Source organism: Boleophthalmus pectinirostris, unplaced genomic scaffold (genome assembly GCF_026225935.1).
Source record: "Boleophthalmus pectinirostris isolate CB_2022bp ecotype Guang Dong unplaced genomic scaffold, ASM2622593v1 HiC_scaffold_23, whole genome shotgun sequence".
Lineage (NCBI taxonomy): Eukaryota > Metazoa > Chordata > Actinopteri > Gobiiformes > Gobiidae > Boleophthalmus > Boleophthalmus pectinirostris.
In genome coordinates this window covers 9715758-9734206 of record NW_026571207.1, presented here as the reverse complement: position 1 = coordinate 9734206, position 18449 = coordinate 9715758, and the positions used below count along the sequence as shown (strand labels likewise).

At 39.0% G+C, this 18449-nt stretch overlaps 1 protein-coding gene across 2 annotated transcripts in view; it reads right to left on the bottom strand.

The window, feature by feature from the left end:
* aga (aspartylglucosaminidase) overlaps nt 1-18449 on the bottom strand; it is a 49892-nt gene that overhangs the window by 22809 nt on the left and 8634 nt on the right. Inside the window, exons 2-4 of one of the 2 annotated variants that reach the window (XM_020917650.2) lie at nt 14057-14210; nt 6256-6368; nt 3935-4047 (exon numbers count right to left, since the gene is read on the bottom strand). In XM_020917650.2, coding sequence (XP_020773309.2) covers nt 3935-4047; nt 6256-6368; nt 14057-14210 — 380 coding nt within the window. The remainder of the gene's footprint in view (nt 1-3934; nt 4048-6255; nt 6369-14056; nt 14211-18449) is intronic. The other variant, XM_055159161.1, reaches the window with a different exon arrangement.

The window sequence follows — 18449 nt, the reverse complement described above, 5'->3', positions numbered from 1 at the left end:
TACACCTCCAAACTTCAATATGCTCTTTTCGATCTTGTAATGTTATGAAGCAGTAGTTTCCATGTTAACAGCGCCTTTTACCTTTAGTTTAGTAAAGATTGGATTCTAGGGCCAAAATGATCTAAAACAGAGGTCGTCAATAGGTCGTGACCCCAAAGCGGCTCACGGGTGAGGATGAACTGATTTTCAGTAGGTTCTGGCTGGTTGCTCCTTCATCACATCTGTTCACCTCTCTCTCTTCATTCCCTGGTCTCTCGCTCCCTGTCAAACTGCAAACACGTTGGCATGGATTTTATCGTTTCTTCTAGGCTACATGTGAAAAGGTCCGGTACAGCTTCACTTTTGCGCACAGTGGAACTTAACCTCCGCACATACTATTTTGCATCATGAAGGAGTCAGGCAACTTCATTCCCCAGGCATTTTAACCAGGCTCCGCATTACGCAGCCCGCCTCCTCTCTGTCCATGGAGTGACTGGAAGAGGAGGGGGGAGTCATGTCTTTCCTCTCGCTCCTCAGATCAGAATGACCGGAAAAGTTCTGTGTCCCAAATCAAACTCTGCGGGTGTGCGCTGTGGCTCCTCTCTCGTGTAATCAGACCATTAAAAAAGTCACGCTTTGAGCCCATTTTCCGTGATGTCATTGCTTCATTGATCTGGCTTTCTCAGAGTCACTGTCATGGAACAAGTTGAGGCTTAAACTGGAGATGGATTTGTTAAATGACTTTGATGGAATACTTGGCAGGCTGGCACCACCTATTGGCTCTGCTCAATTTTATTTCTCTCCAGCAACTAGGTCAGGAATTGGAATACACCAGACCGTCTACAAAAACCCCGGATGTTCGGGTGCGAGATCGGGTACATTCTGTGTTGGCAACAATTCCCGAGATCAAGGATTTAAAGCTGTAACAAAAATAATGTTTGGTGAATTTTATCACGGGGAAAGACGTTATTGCCCTTCTTCCTACGGGATTTGGGAAAAGCTTAATATACCAGTTGGCCCCGTTAGCGGCTCATTACATACGTCACGACCAAATAGCAGCGATTGGTTAAATAAAAAAAGTACCCCCCTACCGGTGAGTGAACAAATCCTAATGCTGCAAGGTAAGACGGTTTCGATGAAGTGAAACCGGCTGATGAATCAGGCTAACAGAATACCCCAGTACTGAATGTACAATAACAGAGGAGCTGTTTATACATGACACTAGGCCCAATTTAATATAAAACACAATCGTATGCCATATATATAGTAGAGCGTCACTTTCCTTTAGTTTGGCGTCCCTGGCCTGAAAAACGTGGAAGACCCCTGATCTAAATGAAGAACATAACCTAAATATGCAGGATTTGTGTGTGTGACAGAAACAAAACACAGCTCCAGGTCTGTGTTTTTGATGAGGAAACATAACATAGATCATAAAATAGCATAATACAGGCCCTTTGAAAAACAAGTGCATAGGTGATATTTCTGCACTTTTGTTGAGTTTTGTACAGCCCTTTCACATTTTCAAGGCTGGTTTTAGCGCATTTCAGATTGGCTGAAAATATATTATCCAAATGTCAATACCATTTGATCATTTTTGCTTTATTATATTGTGTCAATGGTCTCCACTCTACAAAATGTTCAACTAATGCTATTCTGTAAGGCCACATTAGCTGCAGAATCCACCTCTATTTCTACTAATAACCAATAATGGCTGTGTGTAATTTAGATTGTCTCTGGGGACGTTGACAATTAAGTAATTATCCAAACTGTGCATTTGCTTGGTGGCCATAGACTGTATCTACCCTAACCCACTAGCCGCAGTGTTCCAAGCAGGAAGTGAGTACGAGGGCGCTTTCAGTTCCATCGATTCTGTTTCCAATTGACTTTACATTGAAAAAAATTGTGACCCCTCTCTCTCTCTCTCTGTAACTGCTGCTATCAGGCTCCTCATTTTGATCTTAAAATGGTTGTATCAACCTGCTCTACGTGATCCTAGTGTTTTTATTTCACTATTTTGTCTGTATATTGATTAATATTCCTAATTTGTTAAACCGCAAGCCTCGATGAGCTTCATTTGACTGGAGCCGAATGCAGCAGGTGATGTCAAGGTTCCACTTTTTTATACAGTCATGCAGCAGCCTTGTAATTATGATCCATCAAACCTGTGGACATGGTGGGGCCAGCTAAATATAGCCTTGTTATCTATTGGCTGTTAGGTTGTCAATCAAACTCCCTACGTTTCTAGTGTTTCTGACTTGCCGGTGCGCTGGGATTACGTGGTTTAGATGCTGTTTTCTCAACCAAAGCTGCTGTTCTTAGAGGCTTTTGCGAACCGCAGCTTCCTTGCAGTTAGTACTAAGTTTGTTGGGATGGCAGACAAGAATCCACTACCAGTTCGCCACAAAAGAAAGTCCGTTTTTGAGTCGTAAGAAGAAGAAAAGGGGAAACGGAGTGAAGCAAAACAAAGGCGAGATTAATTCTAGCGATGGCATGCTCTGAAGCAGACAAAGACTGAATCTAAAGAGTCTAAATTCTGACGCGTTGGTCGCTAAATTACTTCTGGACGGGTAACTTCAACAGGAGCTTGTTCAGCAATTCTTAACGTGCACCGGCTGTAAACGAGCATGATTTCTAGCGTAAGGAGGAGACCGGAGGAGGAGTTTCTACTTGTGGATCGCTGTATTTCTCTTTCCTTAGAAAATCCCTTACACAACCTTTAATGAGTAAAATATTGTGTTTTAAAGGTGCAATTACATAACTTTTCTGGTGAAGGGTCTGTCACCTGTTTGTTACCACAGTTTTGTTTTTTTTTTATTAATTTATAGGTGTTATAGGTATTGCTAAAACAAATATCTTATAAACCACAGGGTTCTCTCTCTTTGTCGGTGACAAAATCTCTAAACTTTTCCATGAATTTTTTATGGCCTAAAGTGAATTTTCCATGACTTTACGGCACCTTCATGTGTAGAATTGATCAGACTTTTAGGCCTAAATATGAAATGTTAACCCTTTTCACTCACCTTATGGTTTGGTATTATAGTTTTTTAAACATTCAAAATACTGTCAGTGCATTTATTGTCGTCTCTTTCAAACAAAAGGCGCATACGTTTGGAAATAATCATAATAGCCTAATGATAATTTAACAGAATGCTGTAGTTACATGAAAGAAATACTAAAATTCCATGACTTTTCCAGGCCTGGAAATTACATTTTCAATGACTTTTCCAGGATTTCCATGACCTTGGAAACCCTGAAACCAGCTGTGATCTGGGTCACCTCTCCACAGTTCTGACCTGTAACACGCCACCTGCTGGTCTCCAAAGTAGTGTTGTCACAATTCTAAACTTTCAGCTCAGATTTCGATACTAAAGAGCAGACTCAATACTCAATCCAAATTTTGACACCCAGATGATAGTTTTAAAAGCTCTTTTGTAAATATTATTGTAATTTAGTACTAAATAATGTTATGTGATTTTCTGGTTTTGATAAATCTTATGATAAAAGTGTTCAAGAAAGGTCCAGTTTTAGTTTGTGGTTCTAGTTTGTGTTTTTTTTTTTTCAGTATTGATACTTGCTCAAATGAGTATCTAGTTTCCATACCAGTTTTACTTTCGATTAGTATCCGATTTTCGATACTTCAATACTATTTTTTTATTTTTTATTTATTTATTTTTTTACTTTTGACAACCTTACTCCAAAGTTTTGCACCTTTGTTGACTTATTATTATTATGCAAATCACCATTTCAAATCATTTTGTATAGCCTGAAACAAATTTAGTTAAATGAAATCTTTCTTTTATTTACACTACTAAATATCGACCTAAAATCCGCAGTATCTCTCAGAAGTCCATCTGTGTGCAGTGCTACGCCAAACTCCCCTCTCTGCAGTACTCACTTCTGCCTGTCAAGCTCCCGCGCCTGTATCAATCTTTCAGGGGGAGCCGAAAACACACACCTTTCGATAATTAGGCTGGCAGTTGCCCTTCAGCCACTCGGTGAAGATATTCAGAGATTTGTTGGTGGTCAGGTCTTCTGCGAGAAAGCCCATATTTTCAGCAAACACAGACGCTAGAAGAGACAAGAACAACAATTTCAGGTCAAGTCACTCAGCGCGGACCACTCTGACCTTGGACATGTTTATTGCTGGTGGAAAAGCAGAGTTTACATTGGCGGCGCGGTGAAAGCCTTACTATATAATATCTGTGGAGTCTGGTAAAGAAAATTCACTGAAGGAGTCCTTGGCCTTTTTCACTGACATGCGGGTTGCTCAGAGTTGTATTTTTTTCAGTAACAAAACTTCTTTTATATGGCATTAAGGAGAAAATGCTATGCAATATAACCTTTTTGAACATTTGAACTGTGATAGTGTAGGTTATAGAGGCACGGTAAAGCTAACGATTTTCCTATAAGAGATTACATTTATAGTTTTTCCTCCATGCAAAATGTGGAAAGAGCAGCACTTTAAGACAAACCACACTGTCCTCTGTAGGACTGTACTATCATGGCAATATGTGTAACTAGATTTCAATACTAAGGAACAAACTTGATACTCAATACCCAACTCCGATAGCACAATGCTAATTAAAAACACTCTTTATTTAAACAATAGAATGTGATTTTCATCATTAAATTACAGATATAAGACCTTATGATAATGGTAATATAAAAAAAAGTACTGCTTATCGTACTTAGTATCAATACTTGTTCAAATCACTATCTAGTTTCGATACTAGCTTTAGTATCTATTAGTATCTGGTTGTGTATTGTGATATTTTTAAACAGCATAAATTCATCATGACTTGCAGAGTTATACACTTCTCACTACTGCATTAAGGCTGCTGAGCTGGGAAGGTGACTTATTCAAAGGACAATTTTATTCTGATACCAAGGGCATTGTGCATTGTTCTTCTACATAGTTAAAACATTGATTTTGTCCACTTTTAACACCTTTTTTATGGGATCTCCATATATTAGGATAGGCTTTGTACAGTGGTCAGAGTATTGGGATATACAATGCATCCCTACATTGGACCCTGTATCAAGGTATGTATTGTATCATGAAATAATTGGCAATATCACTGTGTTCACACTTGTCCATGTTTGGTCCTGGCTTCCCATCAGTTTAGTCCTAATGTAGACTTAATTTGGTCTGGTTAGTCCTGGTTTAGTCCTGGTTTATTTCCAGGTTTAGTCTTGAATTTGATGCAGTGTTTGTGTAAGTATACGCTTGTGTAAGCCTGATATTTGTTGCAATGTGACATTTTGGGACGAGAGCATGTTGGCTGTGATGTGCTTTTCCATCTGAAACAGGAGTTCTAAAGCTGTGCACACGCCCCAACAAACCCTACATTTGAACACTAGTGATGTTGGTGAGAGACACGAATAAGCTCGGGTCACTGGTGATTGTAGAAATACTACGTATCTCCTCCTTTCACAGTTTAAAATCAGGTATCCCAGCTTCATAAAACATATCCACAGTGTGTTTTTTGTTCTACTGACCCATGATTAAAGATACAGTATGTAACTTTCTGGATGTGGTACCTCACTTGCCTGATTCCATGGAAATAGAAAGTTAAAACCATACTTCAGAACATTCTCCATGGAGATAGAGGTTTTATGCCATACTGTGGAAAATTATAGCCCAAGGAGCAACATTTCCATGGAAACAAATGCGTGTCAGGTTTGTGGATATGCTCAGAGTAAGGACACATGTTTTTATAGGTTTTTCAGTGCAATAAACACAACCAAAATAAGAAAACATGCTATAATTTTAGTTTTGTTTTTTGTTTGTTTTTTTGTTAAAAAGTTACATACTATAATGATTATTTTAGATCAGTGTTTCCCAACCAGTTTTACAGGGACGGCTGGTAGTACTTGAAATGGTTACAGAAAGATGAAAATTAATAGTATTTTTATCTAAAATGTTTTAGTAATATATTTTATACACTAAACAATGTTTAGTGTATAAACATTGTTTGGGGGGAGCAAGAGTGTGAGACAACACTTTGGGGGAACACAAGACAAAAGAGGTTGGGAACCACTGGTTTAGATGATGTCTTTTTGGACAGACACTCCATATCATCTCTCTACTTCATACTGAACTGAACAATGCACCAGTTCATTAACTCTCACTTGAATTTGTTATTCAAATTTCATCATGAATCATCAAATTCCTCGAACTAAATTGTTCTGTGAAAATTCCTTTGCATTTTATATTACAATAAGTGAAACAATGAATCATCATATGTCTTTTGTCTTAGTGTTGTGTGCATGTACCTGACTCCCCCACCAGCAGAGTGTGGGTGGTGCGCTCCATCACAGCTCGGGCCACTCCGATCGCATTCTTGATTCTCCTCAGATTGGCCACAGCGCCCACCTCCATAGTGTCCCTACAGACGCAATATACAGACTGTTTAGCATGCAGAGGCTGACTCACTCAGGCAATACAGCCCTGTGAACTCACACAGCAATACTTAACAGCATACATTATGGTGCAGGCATCAGTGACCTCAGAATGACGCAGCCCAGACAGAAATGCACAGGGTCAAAACTCACTTTGCTCAGAGTTATAGGATGGCGCATTTTGTTTACAATGATTAATTATACATGTTTTACATTCTGACCAGCCCAGAGAAACTTTTAGGTATGTAGCTGACAAAAGAAATTCTTGGTACACCAAAGAAATTGCCCACCAATTAATTACTTTGCAAAAAGGGGGCGTGCCAAAACCTCTCAAAACTATTAAATATCTCTTTGTATCTGAAACAAACTGTATTCACAAGCCTACACCTGCATGGGAGTTCATGCAAAAACAACAATTTATGCAAAAAGTACTAGGAAACAATGTATTTATATAAACACAGATTGAATTTATGAATTTAGTTTAATCTTTACATGCTCACAACTTCCATTTTCTGCTGTTGTTCCTAATAAATCCTTCAAAATAGAAAAAAAAATGAGTTGACTAATACAAAGTTTGGTCATCATCAACCAATTAATTGACAAAACTGTAAGTACTACTGCCCTACACTTTACTCAGGATGAGACAGTGGCATATTTGGTTTACAATGATAAATTACACATATATTGCATTTTTGACCATTTGACACATTAGTAAACCCAGACAGACTTTACGTGTGTTAAGTATCTATCCCAGATACAAATCGGTGTAATCAGCTATTCATCCTGGAGTGGTCCAATGTAGAGAAGGTCTCAGAGGTAATCATCTGGACAATGTTTTTGCAATCAAGATGTTCTGGCTCCCATCCAGCAGCCATTTTACATTTAAACACGACTCTAGGGGGCAGGACTGATGTAACTCAGTGTATTATAAATCCTAGAGTCAAACCCGTAACATCAAATTGAAAATGGTCCAGATGACAACCTCTAAAACCTTCTTTGCATTATTCCAGGTACAAATGAAAGGACAGACATTTGGTATTGTAGTTGACAGGATGACCTCTGACCTCACAGTCCCGCTAAAGCTGTTGCGATGCTCCTGTACGTGTGAGGAACTAAGGGAGAGAACACTGACATAACATGACAGAGGCCAGATTGAGTGTGGCTCTCCAAGTGGAGTTTTACACTTTATCAATCTGCGATCGCTCTCGCTGAAAGCCATCGGGGAGAGGTGGAACGTTCAAGCGAATACTTCAAGCCGATTGGACGAGACAGGCTGATGAATCAAATTGTCTTTGGTCCAATCCGCCAGTGGATTCGAGCTCAAATGTATGCAAGGCTAACACCCACCATGTAAGAAGTAAATCATATCTTTAGTGACCACAGACTGTATAGAAAAGTGGACTAAACACTACGAGATTCAACTCCCAATGACCAGAGACCACGTGTTCATCATCCCTGGAGTCTTCAAGGTTCTTGCTTTGTTTCTATAATACAATATAATGTAAGTCATTGTTTCTCAAACTGTGGTAGGCGGATTAGTATCATCTGTAGTGCAAATATTTTCTGAAGTCAGTTTAATTCTTAGTTTGTGTTAGTCCGGTAGAACTACTACAGTGTGTAGTTCAATTATAGACAAGGTTTAGCCCTAATTGTGACCTAGAATGGTCCTGGTTTGGTCCTGGTTTAGTCCTGGTTTAGACCTGGTTTAGACCTGGTTTAGATCTGATGGTACTTAAAAAGACCAAATAATTTCTCAGGTACTTCTATTTCGTTCTGACATCATTAAGATCATTATACATTATCTACTGAAACTTGTGTGGGTTGTGGCACACGCCCCTATATAACCCCAGTTCAACTCTTCGACCGAGACACAGAGACCCACCTCAGACAAACATGTCCAAAGACTGGTGTGATTATTCTAGTGAAGACAACAAACTCCTTTACAGCCAGGAGTTCAACCTGATGGAGGAGTTGGTGAGAACACCCACCAACCCACAGTAGGCCTCTGGACCATCGGAACAGGTGGTCCACTCCTTTCTAACTCTGGAGGAGTTGGAAAGAGAGCAGCTTGGACCTCAACACCAACAAAGGTCTAAGGAGGAAGAGGAGAAGGGCATGGCCGTAGTCATGTCTCAACTCCAAACAGCCTTTAAAGCTGCTGAGGCCAGGGCAGGAGAGGAGAATCTGCTCAAAGAGTTGGAGGCCCTCAAGGAAGTTAGAGAGAGGGACCGTGAAGATTACTGCAGAAAATCTGAAGAGTGGGAGACAGAAAAGCAGAGACTCCAGAAGGACTCTGCTGATCTGAACACCCAACTGCAGGAAAAATCTTCAGAGAATATAGCTCTGAGGGAGCAGAACTCTCACCTGGAGCGTGAAATGGCCAAACTTAAAACAGACCTGTCTACTCTGGTACTGAATCAAGAGGGGGCTGAGCAGAAGGTCCAGATGCTCCAGAAACTAAAACAAACTGTGCATCTAGACCAGCGGTGTCAAACTCATTTTGGTCCGGGGGCCATATCCAACCTACTTTGATCCCAAAGGGGCCGGATCAGAAAACTCATAACATATATGGCCCCAAAAATAGCAATTAAGTTCAAATATTTGTGCAGAGAAACAAATCTATTGCAGAAATCTTTTTTTTAAATTTATGAACTCTTTCTTTTACAAAATATTATAATATTATGAACAACCTGAAACTTTAAGAAAAATGCTATTTCAACACAATGTTTTAACATTAACTTGTATGCAAATAGGAATAAGTCAGTTTTTCATGGAAAATTCTGCACTCGGCTCCACTTTTCTCATTTTTGACATTTTGCTGATGAGGGTGTCACGGTCAACAGTCAAAACGATCGTCCTTCAAGAGCATTTGGAAAGAGACAAGTCTTCATTTGTGCTGCTCTGGTGGGAGGGGCCATGCACAGAGGCTCTGGAGACGCTGCTATGCTAAGGGGCGCAGAAAATTACCAATATTTTAATAGAAAATATAATTAAAATGTTTTAGTAGAAAATCAGCCGAGGGCCAGATTAAAGGTCTTGGAGGGCCAGATCTGGCCCCCGGGCCTTATGTTTGACACCTGTGATCTAGACCCTCTCTCACCCCCCTCACTGTTCTGCATATGAACAATAAAACATAGCAAAAAATATATATGTTGTATTAGTCCTTCTAAACTGTACATAGTAGTAGAAGTAATAATTAATGGCATCCAGGCCACTATCTGCTTTTCACCTTGTTTCCACAGTGAAGTGTACCTAACTTGAGTGGAGTGGCCTAAATAATGTCTGTGTCAATTTTCAGTCATTTTTGAATTAACATGAATCATAGAACTATAGTTACTACAGTACAGAACTATATGGTACAGAACTATAGTTAAAACAGAAAAGGATATCTTTAGTGAGCCTACAGTATGTGTCTGGAGGTGACATGCTGAATCTGAGCATGTTTGAACGAAACATGCAGTCAAAATGGTAACACATTTTTGATACAATATGGCTGATTTCCTGTTAGCGGAGGTACTGCACGGAGGTCGCAAAATCTTTGGTTGATTAGAATTTTTTTTAGTTTTTTTGGTTTATATTTCTTCATTTTTGGAGGATGAGGATGATCTGGTTTTCAGTGGGTTCTGTCTGTTCGCTCCTTCATCACATCTGTCTCTCTCTTTTCATTCCCTCGTCTCTCGCGCAATGTCAAACTACAAACATGTCAGCCCGGATTTTATCGTTTCTTCTAGGCTACATGTGAAGAGGTCTGTTTCAGCATTACTTTTACTACTTAAGCTCCACACCTACAGATCAGAATGTCCAGAAAAGTTCCATGTCCTATATCAAACTATGCAAATATATCTGCCAAAACAACATACTAAAATAATGTATTTATTTTTATTTTTTTTTATTTTTTTGAGGCCTCTCTATCTTTTTTTAAGTCATTCCCCCTTCAGAGCACAACACAATCAGTATGCATCCCACTAATGAAGCTACAGCACATCACACTGGGTTTGTGAAGTTGTAGTGTAAGGTTTTGTATCACACTTTTTTATATTTATGGATTCTTGCTGTGTGGGAACATGGGTGAGACAGGGTTGATTTATGGATAGGAGCATTCTGCTAACCCATATATATGTATAAAAAAGTGGACTAAGCGAGTGTGACGTCATCTACAGCGCTCGGCTCCACTCAAATGAAGCTATATTATGAATAGTTTTCTTTTTAACTGACAAAATAGCAAAAAAAAATTAATAAAACATCATGACCATATGCTAATGTAAGTCCATGGGAGCCAGGGCCAGAAGGAGTCGAACAACGCCGCATGTGAACTTCCTATTTTGAATGCAGCGACTAATGCGTTAGCTATGCCCATTTATGTATACAGTCTGTGTGCTAACAGTAAAGAAACTTGAACAGGGCCCGGGGAGAGATCGAAAGATTACTCAAACATACCTCTTCAGGCATGTTTTTGAAGAGGGAACAAACGTCATGGTAGAAAGCTCCAAAGTTGATTTTGCATAATACCTCCTCTTTCAAGTGGAGGCGTTATCATGCAAAACCACATTTTTTGAGCTTTATAAAAAGGTGTTCTTTTCAAGTATCAGTTACAATGTTAGAATTCGCACATTTTTAATCTCTGCTGCTTTTTCTCTCTGAACTAAAACCGCTAGTACTCTTATTTCATTCACATATATTCCTTTACAAATAGAGAATGCAATAACGCTTAATAAACTTTGCATTAAGTACACTTGAAGCCACCGTAATGACAAACCAAACCCAAACACCCCACTTTTCTAAAACTCGTCAACTGAAGTGACCAGCGTGTTACAGAAATGCACCCTGGGATTTCATCACTGCAATGGCGCAAAAGTCTATCTGTTAAATGATGCAACTAAAAGACACTAAACACATAATACGGGGAGCCAAAGCTGTTCCTCCTCCTCTCCGCGCTGCCTGTCTCTTCGCTGTGACGCCTAATTAGGAAACTCAAAGAAGATGTCGTATAGAGCAGCGTAAAAAATACATGACTTATAGAATGTGTGCGTAGGTGCCTTAATTAGACTGAGAAGGGAGCGGGTCTGCCAAGTCATTCGATAATATTGTTCACTAATCATCGTTTTTGCTACAGTTTTCACACGGTCTAGAGCCATATAGGAATGTCATCGTGTCACTGTGTCTTATTATAGTGTGGCTGTTATTGTGAAAAGAAACATTGCATATTTTTGGTTGTCAAGATGGTTTTCACCTTGAAGGAGTCACTAGTGCAATTGAGTGAAACCGTATTCCCTTTCAAATCTCTAAGCAATACCATATAATATGACTTTTATTGTATTTAAAGGTGTAATGCGTAACTTTTCTGGTGAAGGTCTGCCACCTGGATGCGTCCATGGAGATATTACCGCCTTGATTATTCCACAACCTGGAAATAAACTGGGTAATGAAAATGGTCAAAATGGCTCTCACAATGGCCTGTACATGGCAAGAATTCATGTTTTTCAAGGTTGGTTTTTGAGGTTGTATGTACCGTAATTTTCGGACTTTAAGTCACACTTTTTTTTTTATGGTTTGGGTGGTCCTGCGACTTATTAAAATGTTCACACTGACAGTCACGGGAGGGCGCTCTAGGCTTGTGTGTCAGTATCTGTTACTCTTATTACTCCTGTATCACCATCAGTCCGTCTTTTACTGTGCATGTCTCCTGCAGAAAAAAGCTGTTGTCCTGCTACAAGTAGTGAAATATGCAGCAGACAACAGTAATCAAGCAGCAGAAAGAAAGTTTGGAGTGAGCGAGAAACTTGTGAGGGACTGGCAGAAAGAGGGTATGGAGAACAAAGCTTCACGGTAATCAGGCGGGTGCACCATGCAACTTCCCTGGAAGACACTAGACGAACTGACCAAGCCTGGACTTCAGTGACAACCGAAACCATCCTGTTGGGATTTAGAAAGGCCGGAATAATTCTAACTGGAACTGATGCCGTGTCTGACGACAGCTATGTAGAAGAGGAAGCAGCGCTCCGTTTACCTCCGGACGTCATGGAATTGCTATGCATCTATAATAATTTATTATAGTTCTATGGAAGTTGCTCAGAAGTGACACCGAGGATGAAGAATTCAATGGATTTAGTGATTTAGAGTGAAATCGAGAATTTGTTATGTCATGTTGTTTATGCTATATCTTTCTGTATAACTCTTAATATGTTATGTTAACATACCAGACGCCTATTCAGCTTGTTGTTTTCTGTTCTATTGTTATTACTATAACTTGCCTTTGATGAAATCTCAGTTCCTGGTCTCTGATTTTATAAAATAAATTTCCCCCCAAAAGTGTGACTTATACTCTGGAGCGACCTATAGTCAGAAAAATACGGTAGTTGAATAAATACAAGACACATATTTTGAATACCCTATTGTGAAACACTGAATGCAAAAAGTAACATCTCCATGGAATAAAATATTCACTGTAAAAAAAATCCATAGGTAAACGAATTCGCAAAAATGGTCTGAAGTTAGTGAAAGAGCTCAAAGCAGTATCATTTGTTTTAAAAATATTGATAATAGTCTTATTAATACATGCTGTAAATACATTTTGTTTGGGAAAATTCAGCTTTCAAGACCATTTTGAAAAAAAATTTGGGAAAAAAAAAATTTGAAAAGATATTCTGAGCTCCCAAATTGAATCCATTATCATTTGCACAGTAGGGCTGCAAGATCTATTGTGGAAGCTAAATTACCATTTTATCGAATGCAATTAGCAAATCATAAAACAAAAAACAATTATTTAAAGTAATATCTTTTTCTCTGCAGACAACAAACGAACTGCTTGTATTGTGGTTTAGACTTCTATAAATGTTCTGAAATTCTTGGTTTGTTTAGTGGTATTTCAATCTTCTATCAAATCTTTATTCTCCTATGTGCGTTTAAAATGTGAGCTGGTGACAAAACCTTATCAGAATTTTTTTTTTTAATCAGGTTTTTGCTTTCTACCATGTTATAACGTAGCCTGATTCATCAGCCGGTTTCACGTCGTTTCACTTTGTGGAATCCGTCTGACCTTTAACCAATCACTGCTATTTGGTCGTGACGTATGTAATGCACCGCTAACGGGGCTAACTGGTATATTAAGCTTTTCCCAAATCCGGAAGGAAGAAGGACAATAACGTCTTTCTCCTTGATGAAATTCACCAAACATTCTCTTTATTCCGGCTTTAAACCCTCGATCTCGGGAATCGTTGACAACACAGAATATATGGCTCTTCGCTGATTGGCTGGTGCCCAAACTTGCACTTCCGGGGGTTTTGCGAACCATCTAGTGTGAAATTAAATTGAGCGGAGAAACTAGGTGGTGCCAGCCTGGCTACTTATAACATTCCTTCATCAAAAACAGGTCTGGTTTTAGATGTCATCCATTCATGTTTCAGTAACTTTGCACTCTCTCCTGGGTCCTGTTCGAAGATTCTGTCCAGTGCTCAGCCCACAAACCTACACCATACATGCTCCCACGTGACAATTCTCCATAAATACTGTATACGAAAACATTATAAAAACTGTACACAGCAACTTCACGTAACTTGATGCAATGTGCTGTATTTTTTTAGTGGCATGCACACTGTGTTGTGATAGCACTGTGAAAGGGAGTAGTAAAATACCCCCTCTTTAAATTTTCATATATGTTCATGCCCTCATTACATACCCGTTCATAATCATGGCGTCCAGGGTGGTCTCTCCCCGCTCATCCGGACTGCCCCCATAGCCCACACTGCCGTCGCACTGGGCTGCCTCACACCGAGTGCAGCCCTTCTCCACCGCATCCAGCACAGACCCTCCGGACTGCAGACTCCTCCACGCTGCCAGGACAAAACAAGATCAAGTATGTGTCATTTTACTGTCGAGCTTGAAGGTGCATTGTGTAACTTTTCCGGTGGAGGGTCCGTCAGATGTTTTTCTCTGTGGAAATGTTACTGTTTTGTCAGGCAGCCCTGCTCAGTCAGAATGCAGAATGTTTTTTCTTCTAGTCGCCATTTTTTCTTGGTATTTTTGTCAAATAAAAGTAAGGTAGATCTGTCCTATAGTAGTACATTTTAGAATTGATTTTAAGATTTTATTGTTTGTTTTTAAAGCTTTGAATAGAGTTGCCCCACAGTACGTCTCGGACCTCATCCAGATTTACACCCCCGCATGCGCTTTGAGGTCCGAGGGCCAGCTCCAGCTCGTGGTGCCAAAAACGAGATGTTAAACTGGGGGGACAGGGCCTTCTCTGTGACCGGATCCAAACTTTCACAAACTCTCCACATCCAAACAGCCCCCACAGTGGAACGTTTCAAGTCTCGTCTTAAAACGTACTTTTATTCTCTGGCTATTAGCACTGCGTGAGTTGAGTGGTCCTCTGTGTCTTTTATTTATTTTTATTTATTTTTAATGTATGTTATTGTTTTGCTTTTATTTTATTTGACTGGTTTTATTGTTTTAGGACTGTATGATTAAATCTGTTTATTTTATCATTATATTATTATTATTGTTGTTATTATTATGTATTTGTGCAGCACTTTGGTTTGTTTGTGAACTGTGCTATATAAATAAAGTGGATTGGATTGGACTGGATACATTCAGAGCAATGATATCTAAATAGAAACAAGCAGATGATGCACTCTCCACCAGAAAAGTTACACAAAGCAGTTTTAAGATGCTGTACCTGATTTTCACTGTCTTAGATAAGCTTTATTGTCTCTCTGAGCAGCTGACAGATTTTTCTTTCTTTTGACAAGGTATCACATTCATCATAAGTCATCCAAAAAACACAAACCACAATAAAAGACAACAGCTGTGGTCTGAGCTCATCTGGTGGAATTCACATTAAAAAACTTGAAAAACAGAAGTAGTTCATTTTAAACGGTTTGCAGTGGTCCAAAGTTATTACTGACTTTCGTTTTGTATTCAGAGCATCCTAATCTTTTACAGTGACGAGTTTATGAGCGCTTTTCACAACTCTAAGATACGAGAGCAGAGTTTTGCCGTGACGGTAATGCGAACAACAGCTAGCATGCTAACACGCACTTCCTGCATGCACGCAAACTTATTTTGACTTCCGGTGCTGCTTATACAATATATCTGTGCTGGGTGTGGTGGATCCCTCTGCCACCACTCCACAGTGTTAGTATTATTTCATTTAATTTTATTTACAAAAGCTGCCAGAAGTGGAACCAAGTCAACCAAGTCTCAAGTCTTTGACCTCAAGTCCGAGTCAAGTCCCAAGTGAAATACAGGCAAGTCCAAGTCGAGTCTTGAGTCACTGGCCCATAAGTCCAAGTCAAGTCCAAGTCGTCTGTTTTGAGCTTCAAGTAATTTCAAGTCTTTAAACCAAATTACCAAATATATCTTAGATTATTGCAGTTTATATGAATTTTAAACAAAATCGTACTTATAAAGTCTCAGTATATTTATATATGAGTATTTATAGAGTATATAAGAGTTGTGGAAATGCAAATCTTTCTTTTTCTTTTTAAAATGTCTTGACAAGATCTTAGTGTGAATCATTATAGTCAGAATAGAAAGAAGTCTGATTTAAAATTGCTTCTCAAGTCTTCTCAAGTCACAGGCCTCAAGTCCGAGTCAAATTCCAAGTCACTGACCTTCAATTCCAAGCTGAGTCACAAGTCTTAGTCCGTTTTACCAAGTCAAGTCTCAAGCCCTAAAAATAGTGACTCATGTCAAGTCACGACTTGCAAGTCCCCACCTCTGATTACAGTGCACATAGTTTAATTTAATTCCTTTATTTAGACTTGTATTCTAATTTGAGTGCACACGTTTTAGTTAATATAAGTCTAAATTATTTACTTACACTTGTTCTTTTTGTTTGAGTGGCCATATGGAGGACCCTTGGCAGAGACCATCTACGACAAACAAAAAGGGGGGAGCACTATTTAGTTAGTTTTACCAAGTTAGTTTGTCTAGTTTGTTTAAGGTCACTTTATCACTTATTATTTTCTGTATTACACTTATTTGTCTTCTTGTTACTTTGATTAAGTTAGTAGTTTTAGTTAATTATCTAGTGTAATTCTCCCCTCTTGTGTGCAGTTTTAGTTAGGGCCCGTTTACACAAGAACACTTGCGGGTAAAAACTACAAAATATTTGATCAGAAGTGCCTTTCGTTTAGACGGAGATGGCGTTTTGGGGCTTAAAAACGCAAAACTCTGAAACCGCCCTCCAGAGTGGACAAGTTGAATATGCTCCGCTGTAGCGTCTCTACGTCCACACTGCCCAAGACGCAAAACTCTGGTCAGATCTGCTCACGTCACATACATAAAGTACACAGAAACAAACATGTCAGATGGCATGCATACCCAATCAAATTCTACACACTTTTGCGTCTCTGTATGCACGCAGATTTCCTCCCAAAAACGCTCGTCTAATCTTGGAATAAAAAGTGAAGACGCGCACTTTTGCACCTTCTGTTCAAATCATCATCATATAAACGTAGCCTTAGTCCTCCTTTGTTGGTAGTTCGTTAATGATTTACCTTATTTGAGCCTTTGTTAAATTACCTCTTTTTTTGACTTTATTAAATTTAAACTTCTTTTTACACTTCATCTTTGCCTTTCTGTTTGGCCCACTACACTAGGTCAAGCCAAATTATACTCAAAGACGTGGGAAGAAGTCGAGAAGTACCGAGCCTTTGAACAGCTAAAGCACATTTTGACAAATAAAAAGAAAATGAAACAGGTATAAAGTGTATAAAAATGGAGATTGTGTGAAAATTGTGTTAGAGAATACGAATGGTCAGTGTCAAAGTTGATTTTGATACTAAGCAAAAGGATCGACACAAATTTCAATATCACAATACTAGGGCTGCTTGTCTATGGCAACAATATCACGATTAGACGTGTAATTGAAAACACGATTATTTCAGATGATTACTTGTGTACTGTCAAACTGTACCTTGTAATATTTTCTGATACTTGTTTTCTTAAACCACTGGAGATTGGAACAGTGGCTTTGTGCCCAGAACTGCCATTATTCTGGACACAAATCTATCTTTTTGAACACAAATCTATACATTTGATTCATTGCACGACACAAATTACAATCTTTATAAAAAATATGTTGAATGGAATAAGTAATAGATCCAACTTTAGGTGATTTTTTTTCATAATCAATCAATAATAAAAATGAGTATCTAGATCCAGACTCTTTTAGTATCAATTAGTGTCTGGGTATTGATTTTTTGACAACCCCAACGGGAGGCAGCATTATTTAGGTAATATAACGTCCTCTACAGCATTTCTTTCTCAGTTAAAACCTAAAGACTGCCATTCTTGTCTTCGTTTAGTAATTAATAGTTACATTTTCAGATTTTTTTTCTATGTATTTGACAGTGTTTTTTGGGGTGTCAGGGGGGCTCTGAGTCCAAGTGTTGTTTGAGGAGATCTGTTCTTGGGGAGGTGCAGATTTCTAACTTCCTGACAGCCTGGTGAGTATATACTGTATATTATAACAAAAAATAAACAATTTTGAATTTCCAATGTACATATTTAGTTAATCAACTTCTCTGCTGAGAAGGAATTTTAAAATCTACATTTCTAACCTTAAACGTGGCCATACCGGTTTGTCAAAGCCTGATCCTGTCAGATCTCAGAAGCTCAGCAGGGCCGGGCTTGGTTGGTACTTGGATGGGAGACCACTGGGAAAATAAGGTGCCTCAGGGGGCACCAGTCGTAAAAAAAAAAAAAAAAAAAACTGTTGTTGTGTCCTTAGGCAAGGCACTTCACCCTCATTGCCTACTATGAAAGTGGTGTGTGTGTGAGTGATGGTGGTGGTTGGAGGGGCCAATGGTGCAGATTGGCAGCCTCACTTCTGTCAGTCTGCCCCAGGGCAACTGTGGCTACAATAGTAGCTTGCCATCACCTGGTCTGGAGTGAATGAATAATGCTCTGTAAAGCATCTTCAAGTGTCCAAAAAAGTGCTATATAAAACTGATGCATTATTATTATTATTATTATTAAAGTTGTATTTGACTGTCACAAAAAAGTATAATTTAAAAACAGTGGACAAACAAACAGTGGACTCAACTTTTGTGTAAAGATTTGTC